At 44.4% G+C, this 24,160-nt stretch overlaps 1 protein-coding gene across 1 annotated transcript in view; it reads right to left on the bottom strand.

Annotated features, from left to right (window-relative positions):
* Window positions 1–14: 14 nt before the first annotated feature.
* The window catches only part of LOC137534767 (zinc finger protein 605-like), a 40,992-nt gene continuing 16,846 nt past the window's right edge, over window positions 15–24,160 (bottom strand). Inside the window, exons 3-5 of the mRNA XM_068256403.1 lie at window positions 9,728–9,815; window positions 8,648–9,004; window positions 15–6,323 (exon numbers count right to left, since the gene is read on the bottom strand). Of these exons, the coding sequence (XP_068112504.1) occupies window positions 4,675–6,323; window positions 8,648–9,004; window positions 9,728–9,794 (2,073 nt within the window). The 5' untranslated portion in view covers window positions 9,795–9,815 and the 3' untranslated portion in view covers window positions 15–4,674. The remainder of the gene's footprint in view (window positions 6,324–8,647; window positions 9,005–9,727; window positions 9,816–24,160) is intronic.

Here is a 24,160-nt window from a genome sequence, read left to right as displayed (position 1 = left end):
TATTATTTCATCTAATCCATACAACAGAACAACAAAGCAAAATACAGAAGAAAATATCACATAGCTTACAGCAAAAAGGAGAGGGAATGATCTGAATAACAATATGTACATTTGTATAGCGCTTTTCTCCTGTCAGGCTCAAAGCACTTAAGAGCTGCAGCCACTGGGACACACTCAAGAGGCCACCCTGCAGTGTTAGGGAGTCTTGTCTTTAACTCGTTACTGAATAGGTACTGACCCTAGCCAGGATTTAAACCCTGATCTCCCATGTCAAAGGCAGTGCCCTTAACCAGTACACTATCCAGCCACTGATGAAGAGGAAGAACCTCTACACCCAACAAGAAAGAAAAGTCTCGCTATTCATTGAGGGTATCTGATAAAAGTGGGCCTACACCTAAATTCCAAGTCTGCATGTACAGATTGCTTTCATATTATACAATACATTAACATTATTATTTTACATCCCTGGGAGTGTCCTTCAGGGGACTCTGCTAAGGCATAAATCTCGAGGCGTGCCTTCCAAGAGCATTGTGGGAGAGTGATGTCATATGTAATATAGTAAGCTATGCATGCAGAGTGACAGAGTACAGGCACATGCATGGGGTACAAAGCAAGATGGAAAAATGCTATATCTAGGAGGGGAAAAAAACTTGGCTCCCCCATCAGGCTAACCGCCGTAACATTATTTTGTGTTTTAGGCCTCATCAGAGGGGATTTTACAGGTGTTAATGGTTCTTTTGCTTGGAAACTTTTAATAAAGGACACCTGGTTTAAAGGACACCTGAAGTGAGAGGGATATGAAGGCTGCCATATCTATTTCCTGTAAAAAAAAATGCCAATTACTTGGCAACATGCTGATCATTCCTGCATCAGTAGTGTTTGATTCACACACTGCTGACAGATTGGAGGATGCAATGCAACAGTCAGGTAGAGCACCTGGCAAAAAGAAACTGGGAGAAAAATGCAATAGAACAATCAAGCTTGCAGACTTCAATGGAGCCTTTATGCTCTATAAAGTTTTCCGACTTTTCCTGTAAAAAAAAGTTTAATCACTTCTCCCCATACCCAGCTGGCGTTATACGCCGTAATAGTGTCAGGAAACGTGTAGCGATAGAATGGGGTTTTGGAGTATCCCCTTTTGGTGCGATCAGGCAATCCACATGCTCACATGCAGCTCTGTGGTCCAATAAACATGGCTAAAAACAAACAAACAAAAAAAAGCACTCTGTGACTGGCAGAAAGCTGCAATCACACTGTCCTATCCAGGACAGGTTTCACCTGGAATTTAGTGGCTGTTGGCAAGGATAAGTCAGCTTGTGTCCCTCTTAGCCGGGGAACGGGCTCTCCAGTCAGCAGCAGGCACGAGACCTCAGCGAGGAGTCCAGGATGCAGGAAGGGAGGCGCATTGTAGCTAGACACGACCATTGGTCTCCTTGGAGGGAATCCACAGTGGAGAAAAAGATGTTAGCCCGTCACAGTGTTGCTAGCGGCTGTAAGGAGGGATGAGAAGTCACGCGGTTGCTAGGCAACGCTTACCATGAACTCTCTTGACTTGAAGAAACATAGGGTGTCTTCTCCGGGAAACGCGTTGTCTGATAGCCCAATAAAAAGTGACTACAAGTCACTTTCTGTTCCCCTGGTAAGCGTTGCCTAGCAGCCATGTGACTTCTCACCGAGATGGACTGACACCTTTTCCTCCACTATGGATCACACTCAGGAGGAGGCAATCTAGACCACCATGAGCTTCATTCAATACTTTTTCCCTCAATTCAGGGGTACTTATGACAAGGAGTCCCCCTTCCCCTCTTGAACATATTGATATTTTGGAGAATGCAGAAACTGGTAGACCCAGATGTAAGCAAGAACACAGCATGGATCTGTATTGGGGAGATCTCATCAACAGTCAGCAAAAGACAGATGAACCCAGCAGATGATTTCACCCGCCAGGTTATCACTATAATGTCACTTTTCAGTCACTAAGGTTTACAAGGAACTTAAGGTAAGAGGGATATGGAGGCTGCCATATTTATTTCCTTTTTAACAATACCAGTTTCCTGGCTGTTCTGCTGATCTCTTTGGCTGCAGAAGTGTCTGAATCACACACCTGAATCAAGCATGTGACTAATGCAGTCAGACTTCAGTCAGAAACATCTAATCTGCATATGCTTGTTCAGGGTTTATGGCTAAAAGAGTTAGAGGCAGAGGGTCATCAGGACAGTCAGGCAATGTGCATTGTTTACAGGGAATGTGAAGTGAGAGACATATGGAGGCTGATATATTGAGTTCCTTTTAATTTCTACAAGCTTAAATCTACATACACACAATAGACTAAATTGGGCTGAGATGTCTGCTTCAGGTCGTCTCGGTTGGAAATCTAATGTGTGTGCAGATGTACCCTAAGATCTATAAAGTACGCCTAAATTAAAAGAAAAAAAATACATACTTCCCTCAGTAGCAGAAAGCCTCTGGGTAGCCCAGGCGCTTCCTAGATCCTCCTGCAACCCACCATTTCAGCACTGGGTCCCTCTGAACATATTTGACATAAAGGAAAAACAGCAGAATGGGTTTCTTCCGGCTTTATTCCTGGATGTACACCAACACATCTGAACTGGGCATGTGCAAGTAAAGTCCGTACATGCCCAGTAGAATGAAGCTGCATGTGCACAGCTTTTATTCCCTCTGTGCACGAGCAGTTTATTCTACTGGGCATGCTTGTGCAAGGCTAGTCTGGGTGTGCTCATCCACAGCCAGAAGAAACAAATTCTACTCGCAAAGAGTCAAATAGCTATAGAGGGATCCTTTGCTGCAACAATAGGGTGTGTTTTTAAAGGCTCTCCACCAATACGGAGATATGTAGCTCTAGCCCCCCCTCCTCCCTCCTCCTCAATCTGGGTATACTTTAATGCTGGATCTTTAAAATGATACTGACCCCTGGGTGTATTGCTCCCCTCCTTATACTGCCAGTTTCGACTTGGTTACATAATGCACCATGCTGTACTATTTAAAAAAAACATATGTACATTTTTACTTCCTTTTTGTTTTTTCTAGGTTTGCTTTTATCCTCATTAATTATCCATCAACTCATCTGGATATCTTTTTAGCATTCAACTTTCTGATGTATACGCATTTTTTTTGTTAGGACTATATCAAATGATTTTGTTCTATTAAGAAATGAAACAGGAACTGTAGCGAAAATAATGTAAGTAGCAAAATGTATTTATAACATTAGTCATGCACAGAGGGTGATACTGTTTGCTTGGCAGTTGGAAGCAGTCATTATTTCCCATAATGCAACAGACAGCAAACTGTCAGGGCCATGGTCATGACATCACACTGTGGGAGGGGTTTCACCAAAAATGAGCCATACAAAATGCCCCTGATGATCTATTTGAAAAAAGGTAAAGATTTCTCGTGGGAAGGGGGAACCAATTACTGCTTGGGATTAAGTTCAATTTTGGGTTGAAGTTTCTTTTGAATCCATTTGTGTATATGATTAATTCTATGAAAAAAAAATGTACATATTTTTTCCCTGACCATTTTCCTCTTTTTTGTTTAAAGGGAACCTGAAACAATCAGTATATGGAGGCTGCCATATTTATTTCTATTTAAACAATGCAGATTGCCTGGCTGTTCTGCTGATCTTTCTGACAGCGGTAGTGTCTGAATCACACCCCTGAAACAAGCATGCAGCTAATCAGATTTTTGTTGGCAAAACCTGATCTGCATGCTTGCTCAGGGTCTATGGCTAAAAGTATGAGAGGCAGAGAATCCGCAGAATAGCCAGGCAACTGGTATTTGTTAAAAGGAAATAAATGTTAGCTTCTATATCTCTCTCACTTCAGGTTCTTATTTTTCTGTGGTTCCATAGACTTACATTAAGACTTGAATTGCACATCCATTCTGAAAAAACAAAACCAAAAATACACACACACACTTTCTTTTCTACAGAAAAAAAAAAAAAGAGTCACATAAAAAAAAAATTGCACAATGCAAGTCCAGTGTGATGCCAGTGACATGCCAGATGTGCAGCGAATCAAAGCTTGCAAAAAAAAAAATAGAAATTGCCCAGGAATGGTGTTACGTTAGAAGTTAAGGCAACCTTCAGAGGACATTGGGCAAACCTTGGTGGAATTAGTCAAGTATAAATAGATAAAGGATGATTAATGTTGAGAAGAAGTGATGTACAGGTCATGTTTTAAGCAGTATTTGTGCCTGGACTTGAGTCTGTTGCATAGATTTTTCTATTGAAAAGTACCAAGATCAAAAATAACAAAACCCGTAATGTAAAAAACAGCACTAGTGCTGAAAGGATTGATGAGTATTAGGGTTACTCACCACTAAATTGTTATCTTGAAACTCCTCTCCCTACCTCAGCATGGCAGTTTTGGCCCGAAGTGTTCCTGAGCTCTGTGGCCAAGCCCACCTGCACTGCTGCAGCCTACCTCTAGCTTGGCAACCCCGCTCTAACAGGTGGCTGCTAAGTTGTAGGTGGGTCATGGCAACGCTTAGAGCAGCTGAGGGGGGTGGAGCTTTAGGAATCTAATGATTGAGCCGATCCTTGCATCCCAAAGGATGAGGTTTTCATTAAGGGCTCTTTGACCCTTATTAATTTACAACCTTGGTCCTCCTGAAATATTCAACCTATGAAACAGCAGTGCAGATATATCACCAGCATCAGCAAGCCTGCCTTTTCTGATGGTAAATTAGGCTTCCTCTGAACGTAAAGGTTTTCCCACAATCAGGGCAGGAATAAGGCTGCTCCCCAGTGTGAATTCTCTGGTGTTCAAAAAGGTGCGATTTCTGAATGAAACATTTCCCACACTCTGAGCATGAGAAAGGCCGCTCGCCTGTGTGAGTTCTCTGGTGTGACAGAAGACGGGCTTTACTCAAGAACCCTTTTCCACACTCCACACACGAGAATGGATGGCCGTCTTTGTGAATCCTCTGGTGTCTGCGGTACTCTCCTTCACGAATGAAGCCTTTCCCACACTCTGAACAGGAAAAAAGCCGCTCGCCTGTGTGAATTCTCAGGTGTGTCAGAAGTTGTGACTCGCTGAGGAACCCCTTCCCACACTCTGAACAGGAAAAAGGATGCCCACCTGTATGAATTATCTGGTGAGTAAAGAGCTGTGCCTTACTCAGGAACCCTTTTCCACACTCAGAGCATGAGAAGGGCAGCTCACCCGTATGGATTCTATGGTGTGTAAACAGATGTGCCTTACTCAGGAAGCCTTTCCCACACTCTGAACATGAAAAGGGATGCTCGCCCTTGTGAATTCTCTGATGCTTGTGGAAATCCCCTTTACAGATAAAACCTTTCCCACACTCTGAGCATGCAAACGGCCGGTCATCTGTATGAAATATTTGGTGTTTCCGAAGGCTTCTTTTATGACTAAAGCATTTGCCGCACTTTACACAGGAGAAGGGACGCTCGCCTGTGTGACTCCTCTGGTGTGCAAGAAGGTCTCCTTTCTGTATGAAGCATTTCCCACACTCAGAACACACATAAGGACTATCACCAGTGTGGACTCTCTGGTGTTTGTTAAGTTCTCCTTTACAAATGAAACCTTTCCCACACTCTGAACATATAAAAGGGCGCTCGCCTGTGTGAATCCTCTGGTGGTAAAGCAGGGATTTCTTCTCAGTGAATGTTTTCCCACAGTCTGAACATGAAAAAGGCCTTGCACCAGTGTGGGTTCTATTGTGCTGAATGAGGCCCTTCTTGAGTACAAACCGTTTCCCACACTCTGAACAAGAGAAAGGACGCTCCCCTGTGTGACTTCTCTGGTGTGAGATTAGATTTCCTTTGTGAATGAAACATTTCCCACACTCCGAACAAGAAAATGGACGCTCTCTTGTGTGACTTTTCTGATGCGTAATAAGGTTTTGTTTATGGAAAAAACATTTCCCACAGTCTGAGCAGGCATATCGACGCTCAGCTGCATGACTTTTCATGTGAAACACAAGAAGTTGTTTCTCTCTAAAACATTTCCCACATTCAGAACATATATTCTGCTTATCACCTGTAGGGGTAACAGTATTTGATGTGACAGAAGAGGATTCCTCATCATTACATGGATCAGACGACCCATTTGCATCAGCAAATCTCAAATGTAGGCCTGGAGTGTCAGGATGCAATGTGTCAGAAGCTTCCTCAGGATTAGAGGGATCCGGTGATCTCTCCTCATGGTAAAGTCTGTGATGTGTATTTCCATTAATGGGGTTTCCTCCTGCAGAATATTGTGTGACGCCATTATCTTCTGCATTATCATCTGGTGGTGAGATGAGACGTCCCTCCGAGGGGCTCCCCACATCCTGTCCATCTATTGGGAAGATATAGTTATAAAACATTCATTCTCCTGTGTGCAGGCAGCAGTCATGTATGTGGCTCTAGCAGGGACAGATTTCACAGAGCTCGGGTATGTGTGTGTGACAGGAGTGCTGGGGAAGAGATAATGGGGTGCACATCTCTTCCTGTCAGAGGGGTTCCCACACCAGCTGCCCCTTCACATGGAGCCTTGTCCTGTTAGTTCATCCCTCCATCCCCATGTGCTGCCCTGCATTTTGCATGATCTCCAGGATAACTAGCTACAGTTTTGTTATAAAATGGACATAAAAGACAAGTGAGAGGAGTATAGAGACTACCATGTTTATTTCCTTTTAGACAATACCAGTTGCCTGGCAGTCCTGCTGATCCTCTGCCTCTAATACTTTTAGTCATAGGCCCTGAACAAGCTTGCAGCAGACCAGGTGTTTGACATTATTTTCAGATCTGACAAGATTATCTGCATGCTTGTTTCTGGTGTTATTCAGACACTGCTACTCTCTGCCCTCAGAGCCCCCGCCCCCAGGGATTTAGTTTACTACGCTTCCAACTACTCTCTGCCCTCAGAGCCTCCGCCCCCAGAGACCACCTACCTTAATAGGTTTCCAACTACTCTCTGCCCTCAGAGCCTCCGCCCCCAGAGACCACCTACCTTACTAGGTTTCCAACTACTCTCTGCCCTCAGAGCCTCCGCCCCCAGAGACCACCTACCTTACTAGGTTTCCAACTACTCTCTGCCCTCAGAGCCTCTGCCCCCAGAGACCACCTACCTTAATAGGTTTCCAACTACTCTCTGCCCTCAGAGCCCCCGCCCCCAGGGATTTAGTTTACTACGCTTCCAACTACTCTCTGCCCTCAGAGCCTCCGCCCCCAGAGACCACCTACCTTAATAGGTTTCCAACTACTCTCTGCCCTCAGAGCCTCCGCCCCCGGAGACCACCTACCTTAATAGGTTTCCAACTACTCTCTGCCCTCAGAGCCTCCGCCCCCAGAGACCACCTACCTTAATAGGTTTCCAACTACTCTCTGCCCTCAGAGCCCCCGCCCCCAGGGATTTAGTTTACTACGCTTCCAACTACTCTCTGCCCTCAGAGCCTCCGCCCCCAGAGACCACCTACCTTAATAGGTTTCCAACTACTCTCTGCCCTCAGAGCCTCCGCCCCCAGAGACCACCTACCTTACTAGGTTTCCAACTACTCTCTGCCCTCAGAGCCTCCGCCCCCAGAGACCACCTACCTTACTAGGTTTCCAACTACTCTCTGCCCTCAGAGCCTCTGCCCCCAGAGACCACCTACCTTAATAGGTTTCCAACTACTCTCTGCCCTCAGAGCCCCCGCCCCCAGGGATTTAGTTTACTACGCTTCCAACTACTCTCTGCCCTCAGAGCCTCCGCCCCCAGAGACCACCTACCTTAATAGGTTTCCAACTACTCTCTGCCCTCAGAGCCTCCGCCCCCAGAGACCACCTACCTTAATAGGTTTCCAACTACTCTCTGCCCTCAGAGCCTCCGCCCCCAGAGACCACCTACCTTAATAGGTTTCCAACTACTCTCTGCCCTCAGAGCCTCCGCCCCCAGAGACCACCTACCTTAATAGGTTTCCAACTACTCTCTGCCCTCAGAGCCTCCGCCCCCAGAGACCACCTACCTTACTAGGTTTCCAACTACTCTCTGCCCTCAGAGCCTCCGCCCCCAGAGACCACCTACCTTACTAGGTTTCCAACTACTCTCTGCCCTCAGAGCCTCCGCCCCCAGAGACCACCTACCTTAATAGGTTTCCAACTACTCTCTGCCCTCAGAGCCCCCGCCCCCAGGGATTTAGTTTACTACGCTTCCAACTACTCTCTGCCCTCAGAGCCTCCGCCCCCAGAGACCACCTACCTTACTAGGTTTCCAACTACTCTCTGCCCTCAGAGCCTCCGCCCCCAGAGACCACCTACCTTACTAGGTTTCCAACTACTCTCTGCCCTCAGAGCCCCCGCCCCCAGGGATTTAGTTTACTAGGCTTCCAACTACTCTCTGCCCTCAGAGCCTCCGCCCCCAGAGACCACCTACTCTCTTGTCCTCAGAGCACCACCCCAAGAGACCCTCTTTATTAGGCTTCTTACTACTCCCTGTAAGACACAGAAGCATTGGAGTGGTGCTTGAGGGAGGGAATATCCTTGAGTAGCACAGTGAAATGGGTCAGAGAGGGGAGTAAGTGAATACAAAGTAAGGAAGGTCGGGGGGGGGGGGGGGTAGAATTTCCATCACCTTCTGCTGACCTGCATATTTTAGAAGAATTAGAAGAATACATTTAAATAGTTTTTGTGCTGAATACTTGCCTGCGTTGATATCCAGAAAGGTCCCCTCCTGTTTTATTGTCCACTTTATTACACCCTCCTCCATGGACTGCTGATCACCCAACTCATATGTTTCTTCTTCTTTCATTGCTGTCATCATTGCACCCTCCTCCATAGACTGCCAGTTGCTGCTCACATAGGTCTCCTCTTCTTCCTCTTTGATAGTTACAATCATGTCACCCTCCCCCATAGAATGGTGATCACCCCTCACATAGGTCTCCTCTTCTTCCACTTTAATTGTCATCATGTCACCATCCTCCACAGAGTTTTGATCACTCCTCACATACGTCTCTTTTTCTTCTTCTTTAACCTCAACTTTCAAAACATGGTGTTCTTTACCTTGAAAACAAAAAGGGGTATAAAATAACATACTTAAATGATATCTCAGGAACGGACTACACAGAAGATGGCCATCTCATAAAGACTTAAAGGGGAACTGAAGAGAGAGGTATATGGAGGCTGTCCTGTTTATTTCCTTTTAATCAATACCAGTTGCCTAGCAGCCCTGCTGGTATATTTCTCTGCAGTAGTATCTGATTAAAACCAGAAACAAGCATGCAGCTAGTCTTGTCAGATCAGACTTATAAGTCTGAACCACTGAAACACCTGATCTGCTGCATGCTTGTTCAGGGGCTATGGCTAATAGTATTAGAGGCAGAGGATCAGCAGGGCTGCCAGGCAACTGGTATTGTCTAAAAGGAAATAAACATGACAGCCTCCATATACCTCTCTCTTCAGTTCCCCTTTAAAGGGAGCCTAAACTGAGAGGGATATGGACGTTTCCTTTTAAACAATACCAGTTGCCTGGCAATCCTGCTGATCTCTTTGGCTGCAGTGGTGGCTGAATCACACCAGAAACAAGCATGCAGCTAATCTAGTCTGACTTCAGTCAGAGCACCTGATCTGCATGCTTGTTCAGGGTCTGTGGCTAAAAGTATTAGAGACACAGGATCAGCAGGAGAATCAGGCAACTGGTATTAATTTAAAAAGAAAAATCCATATCCTTCTCAGCTTAGTTTTCCTTTAAAGCACTTTGAGTTCTAGAACCTCGGTTCCACCTACCTGATAATGGTGGGGGTTGGTGGGATCTTCCTAAGGACAATCCCGGGAACAAAGAGAACCTGTACATCTCTCTGGTAGATTTCTGTTACTAGATCAATGCAAAAAAAAAAAAAATCATATTCCATACTCCGTCAAAAATAAAATGTTATACATATTTCATGATCTGTGTTGAGTTGCTCCTGAAATCAAGTGATCAAAGTGATAAGCATTCTCCATCCAACATTGCAGGAGCCTTTTACCACCTCCCAAATGCACGCATTAAATCCCCACTTACAGCATAGCTACTTATGTAATGGAATATTGCTTTGCATGAATTATGTATTAAAGTGTTTTAAAAAGTTAACATTTTGGTAAAAAAACAAAACAAAACAAAACAAAAAACACACAAGATTCCTGCTTCTCCAATTTCAATATCCTCATCTCCTTCCCGGCAAACTCTGCCCTGCCTGCTCATTTCATTGTCCCACAGTTATTGCAAGGCCACAACAGCCTATGAAACAGCAGGGAGGTGTGGCTCAGCAGAAAGAACTATATCATGTGACTAAAGGGTGCCTGTTGCAGACTGGCTTCGTGAAAAAATACAGCTGCAAGACTCAGAACTGGCAGAGCAGGTATAGCCCTACATTTTCACAAAAAAAAAAAAAAAAAGTACACAGGTTAAACTGTCAAATGCATATTATTTAACCCAAACTGAGGACTTAATGATTATCTTCAGCAATAACAAAAGCTTTGTAAAAAGGGCAGATACACACTATAAGCGCTTTTGTGAGCGCTTGCGTTTGATTAGCGATCGCTGAGTGCTAAGGAAAAAAAATCGCTCTCATTCACTTTTATTAAAATCACGGTAAAAAGCACGTAAAAAAGTCACGGAAAAATTGCAGCGATCACGTATGTTTTTCGTGTACGCGATCACTGCAATTTTTACTGCGATTTTAAAGAAACTGATTGGGAGCAATTTTTTAACAAGTGCTCAACAAGCGCTAATCAAACGCAAGCGCTCACAAAAGCGCTTATACTATGGATCCGGCCTTAAGTGAAAAGGATAAGGAGGCAGACATATTTATTTCCTTTTAAATGTGGTGTTCCTGGCTATTCTGCTGATCCTCTACCTCTAAGGCCTCATTCAGATCATTTAGCAGAGATGGCTGTGCAATCGGAACGCAACGCATACAATCGCACGCCATCTGCGCTACTATGCACTGCGCTGCAGATCCCATTCACAACAGCGCATATGATGGGAACGGTAGAACGGCTTTCTACACCAAAATGCACATGGCAGCGCGTATAGTCTGAACGAGGCCTAATACCATAGACCCTGAACAAGCACGCAGATCAGGTGCTCTGACTGTTCTAACTGCATGCTTGTTTCAGGTGTGTGATTCAGACACTACTAATGCAAAAAAAAAAATCAAAAAAAAAATCAGCAGGATGCCAGGCAACTGGTATTCCAGTATTCATCCTCCAATATCCCTCACTTCAGGAGTCCTTTTAATTTCAGGGATCATATTAGTAAATTGTAGTAGCAGTAGGATATTGTACCGTGTTAGCCATTCAGTAAAAGCAAGATATTTGGAATCAGGATGATACCATTTATTGGCTAACTTAAAAGAATAGGCGTAAGCAAGCTTTCGGCTTTGCAACCTTCGTCGGGCTTCAATCCTGTTTGCTTGCAAGCTGATGGTACAGACAGCTATATACGTGCAACATCAATTTGGGATACATCGTTTGTTTTGTTTTTTATGCTTGAAAAAATCTATGCATCTCCTTTTGATGTTGCATACATATAGCTGTTTGTACCATCAGCTTGCAAACAAACAGGATGTTTATGTACAGCAAAAGGAGGCGCCCATAGGATGTATATAAGTCTAATAGATCTATATGCACAATATATATATAAATAACTAGGTAAGAAGAAGATACTCTTACCTGCTACGAAAATTGAAGACAATTGTGTAAAATATAATAATTTGTTTAAAAAAAAAATTATTATATTTTACACAATTGTCTTCAATTTTCGTAGCAGGTAAGAGTATCTTCTTCTTACCTAGTTATTTATATTATATTATAATAGATAGAGATATAGATATATATAGATATAGATAGATAGATAGATAGATAGATAGATAGATAGATATAGATAGATATCTCTAGATATAGATAGATAGATAGATAGATAGATAGATATCTCTATCTATCTATCTATCTATCTATCTATCTATCTATCTATCTATCTATCTATCTCTAGAGATATCTATCTATATCTATCTATCTATATCTATCTATCTATATCTATCTATCTATATCTAGAGATATCTATCTATCTATATCTATCTATCTATATCTAGAGATATCTATCTATCTATATCTATCTATCTATATCTATATCTAGAGATATCTATATCTATCTATCTATATCTAGAGATATCTATCTATCTGTCTATCTATCTATCTATCTATCTATCTATCTATCTATCTATCTATCTATCTATCTATCTATCTCTAGAGATATCTATCTATATCTATCTATCTATATCTATCTATATCTATATCTATCTATCTATATCTAGAGATATCTATCTATCTATATCTATCTATCTATATCTAGAGATATCTATCTATCTATATCTATCTATCTATATCTAGAGATATCTAGAGATATCTATCTATCTATCTATCTATCTATCTATCTATCTATCTATCTATCTATCTATCTATCTATCTATCTATCTATCTATCTATCTATCTATATATAGAGAGATATCTATCTATCTATCTATATATAGAGAGATATCTATCTATCTATCTATCTATCTATCTATCTATCTATCTATCTATCTATCGCGCATATAGATCTATTAGACTTATATACATCCTATGGGCACCTCCTTTTGCTGTATGTAACTATCTGTGACCCTAGCATTTCAACTAGGGCTCCTGGTGTCCCTGTGTTTTTGTTGTTTTCAACTAGCCCAAACAAACAGGATGCAAGTCTGCAAAGTCAAAAGCTTGCTTACTCTTATTCTTTTAAGTTAGCCAAATAAATGGTATCATCCTGATTCAAAACATCTTGCTATTAGTAAATTGTGTGTCTGTAGGAGGAAATAGTCGGCCCCCCACAGTTGAGGGGGATCACAAAGTTTCCCTGCAGGCAGAATCGCACCAGATATGACAGCCCATGGTAATCAATGGGCTCTTTCACATCTAATGCGGTTCTCATATGCAAGGAGGAAAAAAAAAAAAAAAAAGTGTGCGTCTTGTATCCAAACATTGCACAGTGCGATTTCTATATCAGGCAGTCAGCTGCGGCTTGCTAACTTTGGATGATGCACGCATTACTATTACTGCAGGAATGTATGTGTGGCCCCTCCCTGACAACAACATTCATCACACCACTGCAGTACTGCAGAATATGCCAGTGTTAGAGATACAGGAATACCTGATCTCACCACGACAGGTGAACATGACGGTAGAGAGGATGGTGGGGAGAGCAGTTTGGTATAAAGCCCATTGCACACTTTCAATTATGATTGTCCAATCACTGACCAATTTTACCACCTCTGTATAGTATAATAGAGAGTTTACCTGCACAATTCAATATTTGTGGATGCTCATGCTATATTGGCCAATCATAACTGAAAATGTGTACCAGGCTTAACTACTTCCCGACCGCCGTATAGGCAAATGGCGGCTGGGAAGCAGACGCCGCAAGGACCGCCGTATTGACAAATGGCGGCGGTCCTTGTTTGGGCATGGGCGGAGCGATCGCGTCATCCGTGACGCGATCCTCCGCCTCCGCCTGTCGCCGCTCACTCGCCGCAACATCCCGCCGGCCATACGGAAGCGCCGGCGGGATGTTAACCCGACGATCGCCGCATACAAAGTGTATAAAGTGTGTAATATAATACACTTTGTAATGTTTACAAAGTGTATTATACAGGCTGCCTCCTGCCCTGGTGGTCCCAATGTCCGAGGGACCACCAGGGCAGGCTGCAGCCACCCTAGTCTGCACCAAGCACACTGATTTTCTCCCCCCCCCCGCCCCAGATCGCCCACAGCACCCATCAGACCCCCCCCTGCCCACCCCCCAGACCCCTGTTTGCACCCAATCACCCCCCTAATCACCCATCAATCACTCCCTGTCACTATCTGTCAACGCTATTTATTTTTATACCCCCCCCTGCCCCCTGCTCCCTCCTGATCACCCCCCCCCACCCCCCAGATTCTCCCCAGACCCCCCCCCCCCCCATGCACTGTATGCATCTATCCCCCCTGATCACCTGTCAATCACCTGTCAATCACCCGTCAATCACCCATCAATCACCCATCAATCACCCCCTGTCACTGCCACCCATCAATCAGCCCCTAACCTGCCCCTTGCGGGCAATCTGATCACCCCCCCACACCAATAGATCGCCCGCAGATCCGACATCAGATCACCTCCCAAATCCATTGTTTACATCTATTCTCTCCTCTAAACACACACTAATTACCCATCAATCACCCATAAATCACCCCCTATCACCACCTGTCACTTTTACCTATCAGATCAGACCCTAATCTGCCCCTTGCGGGCACCCAATCACCCGCCCACACGCTCAGATTGCCCTCAGACCCCCCCCCTTATCAATTCACCAGTGCATTCATTACATCTGTTCTTCCCTGTAATAACCCACTGATCACCTGTCAATCACCTATCACCCATCAATCACCCCCTGTCACTGCCACCCATCAATCAGCCCCTAACCTGCCCCTTGCGGGCAATCTGATCACCCACCCACACCATTAGATCGCCCGCAAACCCGCCGTCAGATTACCTCCCAAATGTATTGTTTACATCTGTTATCTTCTCTAAACACCCACTAATTACCCATCAATCACCCATCAATCACCCCCTATCACTGTTACCTATCAGATCAGACCCTAATCTGCCCCTTGCGGGCACCCAATCACCCGCCTACACGCTCAGATTACCCTCAGACCCCCCCCTTATCAATTCGCCAGGGCATTATTTACATCTATCCTTCCCTGTAATAACCCACTGATCACCTGTCAATCACCTGCCAATCACCTATCACCCATCAATCACCCCCTGTCACTGCCACCCAACAATCAGCCCCTAACCTGCCCCTTGCGGGCAATCTGATTACCCACCCACACCAATAGATCGCCCGCAGATCCGACATCAGATCACCACCCAAGCGCAGCGTTTACTCTCCTCTAAACACCCACTAATTACCCATCAATCACCCCCTATCACCACCTGTCACTGTTACCCATCAGATCAGACCCTAATCTGCCCCTTGCGGGCACCCAATCACCCGCCTACACGCTCAGATTACCCTCAGACCCCCCCTTATCAATTCGCCAGTGCAATATTTACATCTGTTCTCCCCTGTAATAACCCACTGATTACCTGTCAATCACCTGTCAATCACCTATCAATCACCCATCAATCACCCCCTGTCACTGCCACCCATCAATCACCCCCTGTCACTGCCACCCATCAATCACCCACTGTCACTGCCACCCATCAATCAGCCCCTAACCTGCCCCTTGCGGGCAATCTGATCACCCACCCACACCAATAGATCGCTCGCAGATCCGACGTCCGATCACCTCCCAAGTGCAGTGTTTACATCTGTTCTCTACCCTAAACACCCACTAATTACCCATCAATCACCCCCTGTCACTGCTACCTATCAGATTAGACCCCTATCTGCCCCTAGGGCACTCAATCACCCGCCCACACCCTCAGAATGCCCTCAGACCCCAGCCCTGATCACCTCGCCAGTGCATTGCTTGCATCTATTCCCCCCTCTAATCACACCTTGCGACACCCATCAATCACCTCCTGTCACCCCCTAGCACACCTACCCATCAGATCAGGCCCTAATTTGCCCCGTGTGGGCTCCTGATCACTCGGCCAAACCCTCAGATCCCCCTCAGACCCCCTTCCGATCACCTCCCCAGTGCATTGATTGCATCTATTTTCCCCTCTAACCACCCCCTGAGACACCCATCAATCAACTCCTGTCACCCCCCTAGCACTCCTATCCATCAGATCAGGCCCAATACAACCTGTCATCTAAAAGGCCACCCTGCTTATGACCGGTTCCACAAAATTCGCCCCCTCATAGACCACCTGTCATCAAAATTTGCAGATGCTTATACCCCTGAACAGTCATTTTGAGACATTTGGTTTCCAGACTACTCACGTTTTGGGCCCGTAAAATGCCAGGGCGGTATAGGAACCCCACAAGTGTCCCCATTTTAGAAAAAAAAAGACACCCCAAGGTATTCTGTTAGGTGTATGACGAGTTCATAGAAGATTTTATTTTTTGTCATAAGTTAGCGGAAATTAATTTTTATTGGTTTTTTTTTCACAAAGTGTCATTTTTCACTAACTTGTGACAAAAAATAAAATCTTCTATGAACTCGCCATACACCTAACGGAATACCTTGGGGTGTCTTCTTTCTAAAATGGGGTCACTTGTGGGGTTCCTATACTGCCCTGGCATTTTAGGGGCCCTAAACCGCGAGGAGTAGTCTAGAAAACAAATGCTTCAAAATGACCTGTGAATAGGACGTTGGGCCCCTTAGCGCACCTAGGCTGCAAAAAATTGTCACATGTGGTACCGCCGTACTCAGGAAAAGTAGTATAATGTGTTTTGGGGTGTATTTTTACACATACCCATGCTGGATGGGAGAAATTTCTATGTAAATGGACAATTGTGTGTAAAAAAATCAAACAATTGTCATTTACAGAGATATTTCTCCCACTTAGCATGGGTATGTGTAAAAATACACCCCAAAACGCATTATACTACTTCTCCTGAGTACGGCGGTACCACATGTGTGGCACTTTTTTACACCCTAAGTACGCTAAGGGGCCCAAAGTCCAATGAGTACCTTTAGGATTTCACAGGTCATTTTGCGACATTTGGTTTCAAGACTACTCCTCACGGTTTAGGGCCCCTAAAATGCCAGGGCAGTATAGGAACCCCACAAATGACCCCATTCTAGAAAGAAGACACCCAAAGGTATTCCGTACGGAGTATGGTGAGTTCATAGAAGATTTTATTTTTTGTCACAAGTTAGCGGAAAATGACACTTTGTGAAAAAAAAACTATTAAAATCAATTTCCGCTAACTTGTGACAAAAAAATAAAAACTTCTATGAACTCACCATACTCCTAACGGAATACCTTGGGGTGTCTTCTTTCTAAAATGGGGTCATTAGTGGGGTTCCTATACTGCCCTGGCATTTTAGGGGCCCTAAACCGTGAGGAGTAGTCTTGAAACAAAAATGACCTGTGAAATCCTAAAGGTACTCATTGGACTTTGGGCCCCTTAGTGCAGTTAGGGTGCAAAAAAGTGCCACACACGTGGTATCGCCGTACTCGGGAGAAGTAGTATAATGTGTTTTGGGGTGTATTTTTACACATACCCATGCTGGGTGGGAGAAATACCTCTGTAAATGACAATCTTTTGATTTTTTTACACACAATTGTCCATTTACAGAGGTATTTCTCCCACCCAGCATGGGTATGTGTAAAAATACACCCCAAAACACATTGTACTACTTCTCCCGAGTATGGCGATACCACATGTGTGGCACTTTTTTGCACCCTAACTGCGCTAAAGGGCCCAAAGTCCAATGAGTACCTTTAGAATTTCACAGGTCATTTTGAGAAATTTCGTTTCAAGACTACTCCTCACGGTTTAGGGCCCCTAAAATGCCAGGGCAGTATAGGAACCCCACTAATGACCCCATTTTAGAAAGAAGACACCCCAAGGTATTCCGTTAGGAGTATGGTGAGTTCATAGAAGTTTTTATTTTTTTGTCACAAGTTAGCGGAAATTGATTTTAATAGTTTTTTTTCACAAAGTGTCATTTTCCGCTAACTTGTGACAAAAAATAAAATCTTCTATGAACTCACCATACTCCGTACGGAATACCTTTGGGTGTCTTCTTTCTAGAATGGGGTCATTTGTGGGGTTCCTATACTGCCCTGGCATTTTAGGGGCCCTAAACCGTGAGGAGTAGTCTTGAAACCAAATGTCGCAAAATGACCTGTGAAATCCTAAAGGTACTCATTGGACTTTGGGCCCCTTAGCGTACTTAGGGTGTAAAAAAGTGCCACACATGTGGTACCGCCGTACTCAGGAGAAGTAGTATAATGCGTTTTGGGGTGTATTTTTACACATACCCATGCTAAGTGGGAGAAATATCTCTGTAAATGACAATTGTTTGATTTTTTTACACACAATTGTCCATTTACATAGAAATTTCTCCCATCCAGCATGGGTATGTGTAAAAATACACCCCAAAACACATTATACTACTTTTCCTGAGTACGGCGGTACCACATGTGTGACAATTTTTTGCAGCCTAGGTGCGCTAAGGGGCCCAACGTCCTATTCACAGGTCATTTTGAAGCATTTGTTTTCTAGACTACTCCTCGCGGTTTAGGGCCCCTAAAATGCCAGGGCAGTATAGGAACCCCACAAGTGACCCCATTTTAGAAAGAAGACACCCAAAGGTATTCCGTTAGGAGTATGGTGAGTTCATAGAAGATTTTATTTTTTTGTCAAAAGTTAGCGGAAATTGATTTTAATTGTGTTTTTTCACAAAGTGTCATTTTCCGCTAACTTTTGACAAAAAATAAAATCTTCTATGAACTCACCATACTCCTAACGGAATACCTTGGGGTGTCTTCTTTCTAAAATGGGGTCATTTGTGGGGTTCCTATACTGTCCTGGCATTTTAGGGGCCCTAAACCGTGAGGAGTAGTCTTGAAACGAAATTTCTCAAAATGACCTGTGAAATTCTAAAGGTACTCATTGGACTTTGGGCCCTTTAGCGCAGTTAGGGTGCAAAAAAGTGCCACACATGTGGTATCGCCGTACTCAGGAGAAGTAGTATAATGTGTTTTGTGGTATATTTTTACACATACCCATGCTGAGTGGGAGAAAGATCTCTGTAAATGGACAATTGTGTGTAAAAAAAATTAACAAATTGTCATTTACAGAGATATTTCTCCCACCCAGCATGGGTATGTGTAAAAATACACCCCAAAACACATTATACTACTTCTCCTGAGTACGGCAATACCACATGTGTGGCACTTTTTTGCAGCCTAACTGCACTAAGGGGTCCAAAGTCCAATGAGCACCTTTAGGCTTTACAGGGGTGCTTACAATTTAGCACCCCCCAAAATGTCAGGACAGTAAACACACCCCACAAATGACCCCATTTTGGAAAGTAGACCCTTCAAGGTATTCAGAGAGGGGCATGGTGAGTCCGTGGCAGATTTCATTTTTTTTTGTCGCAAGTTAGAAGAAATGGAAACTTTTTTTTTTTTTTTTTCACAAAGTGTCATTTTCCGCTTACTTGTGACAAAAAATAATATCTTCTATGAACTCACTATGCCTCTCAGTGAATACTTTGGGATGTCTTCTTTCCAAAATGGGGTCATTTGGGGGGTATTTATACTATCCTGGAATTCTAGCCCCTCATGAAACATGACAGAGGGTCAGAAAAGTCAGAGATGCTTGAAAATGGGAAAATTCACTTTTTGCACCATTTGTAAACGCTATAACTTTTACCCAAACCAATAAATATACACTGAATGGGTTTTTTTTAATCAAAAACATGTTTGTCCACATTTTTCGCGCTGCATGTATACAGAAATTTTACTTTATTTGAAAAATGTCAGCACAGAAAGTTAAAAAAATCATTTTTTTGCCAAAATTCATGTCTTTTTTGCTGAATATAATAAAAAGTAAAAATCGCAGGAGCAATCAAATAGCCCCAAAAGAAAGCTGTATTAGTGACAAGAAAAGGAGCCAAAATTCATTTAGGTGGTAGGTTGTATGAGCGAGCAATAAACCGTGAAAGCTGCAGTGGTCTGAATGGAAAAATGTGGCCGGTCCTTAAGGGGTAGAAAGTCCTAGGTCCTCAAGTGGTTAAGGGTGCGTACACACATCAAATTTTGATTGGCCAATTTTACCATGTCCATATAGTGTGAGTGTTTACCTGCACAATCTGCCCATAGTATTCAAAATCTGTTGGTCCTCATACTACATGGAGGTGGTAAAAGTGGCCAGTGATTGGCCAATCAAAACTGTGTGTGTGTGCCTTGACTTAGACATGGCACTCTGCTTCATTTTTCCCCAATTTATGGTGACCATAATCAGCAGTATCTGAACCAGACCTGTGTGCAATTAATCACTTTCAATTATTAGTTTGTAAAGCAGATTAGCCCTGTGCAATGTTCCGATTCAGGCTCTGCCAATTCCAGTATTTGTTGAACAAGCCTTCAGCCAAACGAAAATTTCTGTCACCAATTACCAGATGCTTTAAATGCAAATCCACCAATGCCAATTTTATACATTGTACATGGTCCTGTCCTATGGTTAATCAATATTGGAAATCTGTAATGCATTTTATAAGGGACTCCTTAAACCTACCAGTCACACTTGATTTAACCCTACTGGCGGTTTATCAAAATCCGCCAGGGGGCAGCAAAGCCATTTAAAAAAAAAATTAAAAAAATTTTCTTCATGTAGTGAGACAAAGTCTCGCTACATGATAGCCGCTGCTCAGCGGCATCCCCCCCCCCCCCCCCCAGCCCCTCCGATCACCGGAGGCGATCGGAGATCAGGAGATCCCGTTCAAAGAACAGGATCTCCTGGAGGGCTTCCCCCGTCACCATGGCAACGGGCGGGATGACGTCAAAGGGGACTCCGATCCATCCCACAGCGCTGCCTGGCACTGATTGGCCAGGCAGCGCATGGGGTCTGGGGGGAGGGGCGGCCACGGCGCGGCGAATAGCGGCGGGTAGCGGCAGCGATCGCATTGCACACAGCAAAGTGCTAGCTGCGTGTAGCAAAAAAAATAAAATAAATAAAAATTATGCAAATCGGCCCAGCGGGGCCTGAGCGGTGCGGTTAAAACTCTGCTTATTAGGCATTACAGGAGACACTCCCTGCTCCAAACACCAACTATCTCTAATACGTATTATTATTATTATTAAGTATTTATATAGCGCTGACATATTAAGCAGCGCTGTATAGTGTGTGTGTGTGTGTGTGTGTGTGTGTGTGTGTGTGTGTGTGTGTGTGTGTGTGTGTGTGTGTGTGTGTGTGTGTGTGTGTGTGTGTGTGTGTGTGTGTGTGTGTGTGTGTGTGTGTGTGTGTGTGTGTGTGTGTGTGTGTGTGTGTGTGTGTGTGTGTGTGTGTGTGTGTGTGTGTGTGTGTGTATTTTCAGTCCTTTGCTGAAAATTCAATAAAACCGCCTCGTGTACACAGAGAGACACACACTGCCTCGTGTACACAGAGAGACACACACTGCCTCGTGTACACAGAGAGACACACACTGCCTCGTGTACACAGAGAGACACACACTGCCTCGTGTACACAGAGAGACACACACTGCCTCGTGTACACAGAGAGACACACACTGCCTCGTGTACACAGAGAGACACACACTGCCTCGTGTACACAGAGAGACACACACTGCCTCGTGTACACAGAGAGACACACACTGCCTCTTGTACACAGAGAGACACACACTGCCTCTTGTACACAGAGAGACACACACTGCCTCTTGTACACAGAGAGACACACACTGCCTCGTGTACACAGAGAGACACACACTGCCTCGTGTACACAGAGAGACACACACTGCCTCGTGTACACAGAGAGACACACACTGCCTCGTGTACACAGAGAGACACACACTGCCTCGTGTACACAGAGAGGCACACACTGCCTCGTGTACACAGAGAGGCACACACTGCCTCTTGTACACAGAGAGACACACACTGCCTCTTGTACACAGAGAGACACACACTGCCTCTTGTACACAGAGAGACACACACTGCCTCTTGTACACAGAGAGACACACAATACAATACAATAACATTTGTAAAGCGCTTTTCTCCCATAGGACTCAAAGCGCATAGTTGTGTCTCAGATTAATACAGAGTTGCAGGCTGGGTTGTGTTACAGGAGGAGATAGTCAGATGTTCATGAATGCCAGACTAAAGAGGTAGGTTTTCAGTTTAGACTTAAATGCTTCCAGGGATGGAGCTGTCCTGATTGGGTGTGGCAGGGAGTTTCAAAGTGTAGGGGCAGCATGACAAAAGGCTCTGTCTCCAAAGGTTTTGAGGTGGACTCTGGGGGTGACCATAGTGTTGCGTCCTTTTGATCTAAGATTGTGGGGGGTGTGATTCAGTTGCAACAAGTCCTCCAGGTATCCAGGGCCCAGATTGTGCAAGGATTTGAATGTCAGTAAGCCAATCTTAAACAGAATTCTCCATTTTATCGGTAGCCAGTGGAGTGAGCTCAGGGTTGGTGTTATGTGGCAATGGCGGGGTTGGCTCATTAACAGCTTTGCGGCGGCATTCTGTACTAATTGCAGGCGGCGTAAGTCTTTCTTATGCAGGCCTGTGTAGAGGGCGTTGCAGTAGTCTAACCTTGATGTGACAAAGGCATGGACTAGGGTTGGAAGATCCTCTGAAGGAATTAGGTGTTTAATCTTTGCAATATTCCTTAGATGAAAGAAGGAATGTTTCACAACAGCTGAGATTTGATTCCTGAAGCTTAATTTCCTATCAGTACTCCCAGGCTGCGCACACAGTCTGAGTTTTTCAGGTCTGAGCTCCCTATCCTTAGCGGTGTTGGTTGAGACTGGGGCTGCTTTGCTGTTGAGCCCTGGCCCTCGATAACAAGTACCTCAGTTTTGTCAGCATTAAGTTTTAGCCAATTCATATTCCTCCACTCCTGAAGCTCAGCTAAGCATGAGTTTATTTGTGGAGTAGGGACTGTGATGCCAGGTTTGAATGACAAATATAGCTGGGTGTCATCAGCATAGCAATGATATGTCAGGCCATGTTTTTGTATGATTTCTCCAAGTGGCAGCATGTATATGGTGAAAAGTAAAGGGGATAATATTGCGCCTTGAGGTACACCGTATTTTAGTGGTACAGGGTTGGAGAGGAAGGGCCCTAAGGCTACCCTTTGTGTTCTGCCAGCCAGGAAGGAGTTGAACCACTGGAGAACAATGCCATCTATGCCACAGTACTCTTGTAGCCTGTTGAGCAAGATTCCATGATCGACTGTGTCAAAAGCCGCTGAGAGGTCGAGCAAAATCAGGATGGAACATTGACCCTTGTCTCTTGCAATGAGCAGATCATTGCAAATCTGGGTGAGGGTTGTTTCACAGCTGTGATATTTCCTGAAGCCAGATTGAAGAGGGTCAAGGATGTTGTTTCTGGAAAACCTGTCTTCAAGTTGGAGGTAGACAGCCTTTTCAATAACTTTTCCCAGAATGGTGAGGTTAGAGACAGGTCTGTAGCTGTTTAGAGCATCTGGGTCTAAGGATGGTTTCTTGAGTAGTGGCCTGACGATTGCTTCTTTCAGAGTAGAGGGAAACCACCCTTCTTGTAAGGAACCGTTGACTATTTTGTGGAATGCCGGTGTAATAAGTTCAGGGCATTTCAACATGAACTTAGTGGGGCCAGATCCCAGGTAGTCTGGCGAAGGTTTGAGAGGATGTCCAAGATGTCTTTTACAGTGATTACTTTAAAATCAGACCATGGTGGTAGGCTATTTTTGCACCTGTTATATAGCTCTGCATGGGTTTCTTGGGCTGTGAATGAATGGCAGATCGTATGGAGGAGACTTTGTCTGAGAAGAAGTGGGCAAATTTCTCGCACAGTTCCTGTGAAGGTCTGATGCTGGATTTCCTGCAAGATGGATTGCAGAGACTGTCAACCGTGCGGAATAGTTGGGCAGGTCTGTTGGCTGCATTTGCAATTCGTGAGACAGGAATAAGGACTTCTTTTTGCTAATCGCCGTTTGATATTTTTTGAGGCGAGCAGTTAGGGAAAGTTTGTCATCAGGGGACTGGTGTTTGCGCCACCTTCGTTCCAGTCTGCGTCCCTGTTTCTTTAGTTCCTTTATAAAGTTGTCAAACCAGCGAGCATGATGTAATGGTGCAGAACGTTTTATTTTTAATGGAGCTATGGCGTCAAAAGCGGCTGAGACATCGTGGTTATATTTAAGGACCATGGATTCAAGGCCTAAGTTGTGATCTGTCAGTCCGCCTAGATTGAGGCTGTCTGAAGGTGTTGGGGTGTCAAACCTTTCAAGGAACGATATTTTATTAGTTCTTTCACTTGGCGTTTTGTAGCCGGTGCTGTAAAGGAGAAGTGGACAGTGTGGTGGTCTGACCAAACTACTGGATCAATTTCCACATTGGATATTAGGAGTTCTGAATGGAAAATGAGGTCCAGCAGTGTGTCCTTTTTTGTGGGTAGGGAGGTTGATGGCTTGAGAGAAGCCCAGTTCATTCATGGAGAGAAGTAGCTCAGTTCCAAATTGGGAAGAGTGTGTATCGACCCATGCGTTAAAGTCTCCCAGAATT

This window comes from Hyperolius riggenbachi, chromosome 10 (assembly GCF_040937935.1).
Source record: "Hyperolius riggenbachi isolate aHypRig1 chromosome 10, aHypRig1.pri, whole genome shotgun sequence".
Lineage (NCBI taxonomy): Eukaryota > Metazoa > Chordata > Amphibia > Anura > Hyperoliidae > Hyperolius > Hyperolius riggenbachi.
This window is presented reverse-complemented; position numbering and strand designations above follow the sequence as displayed.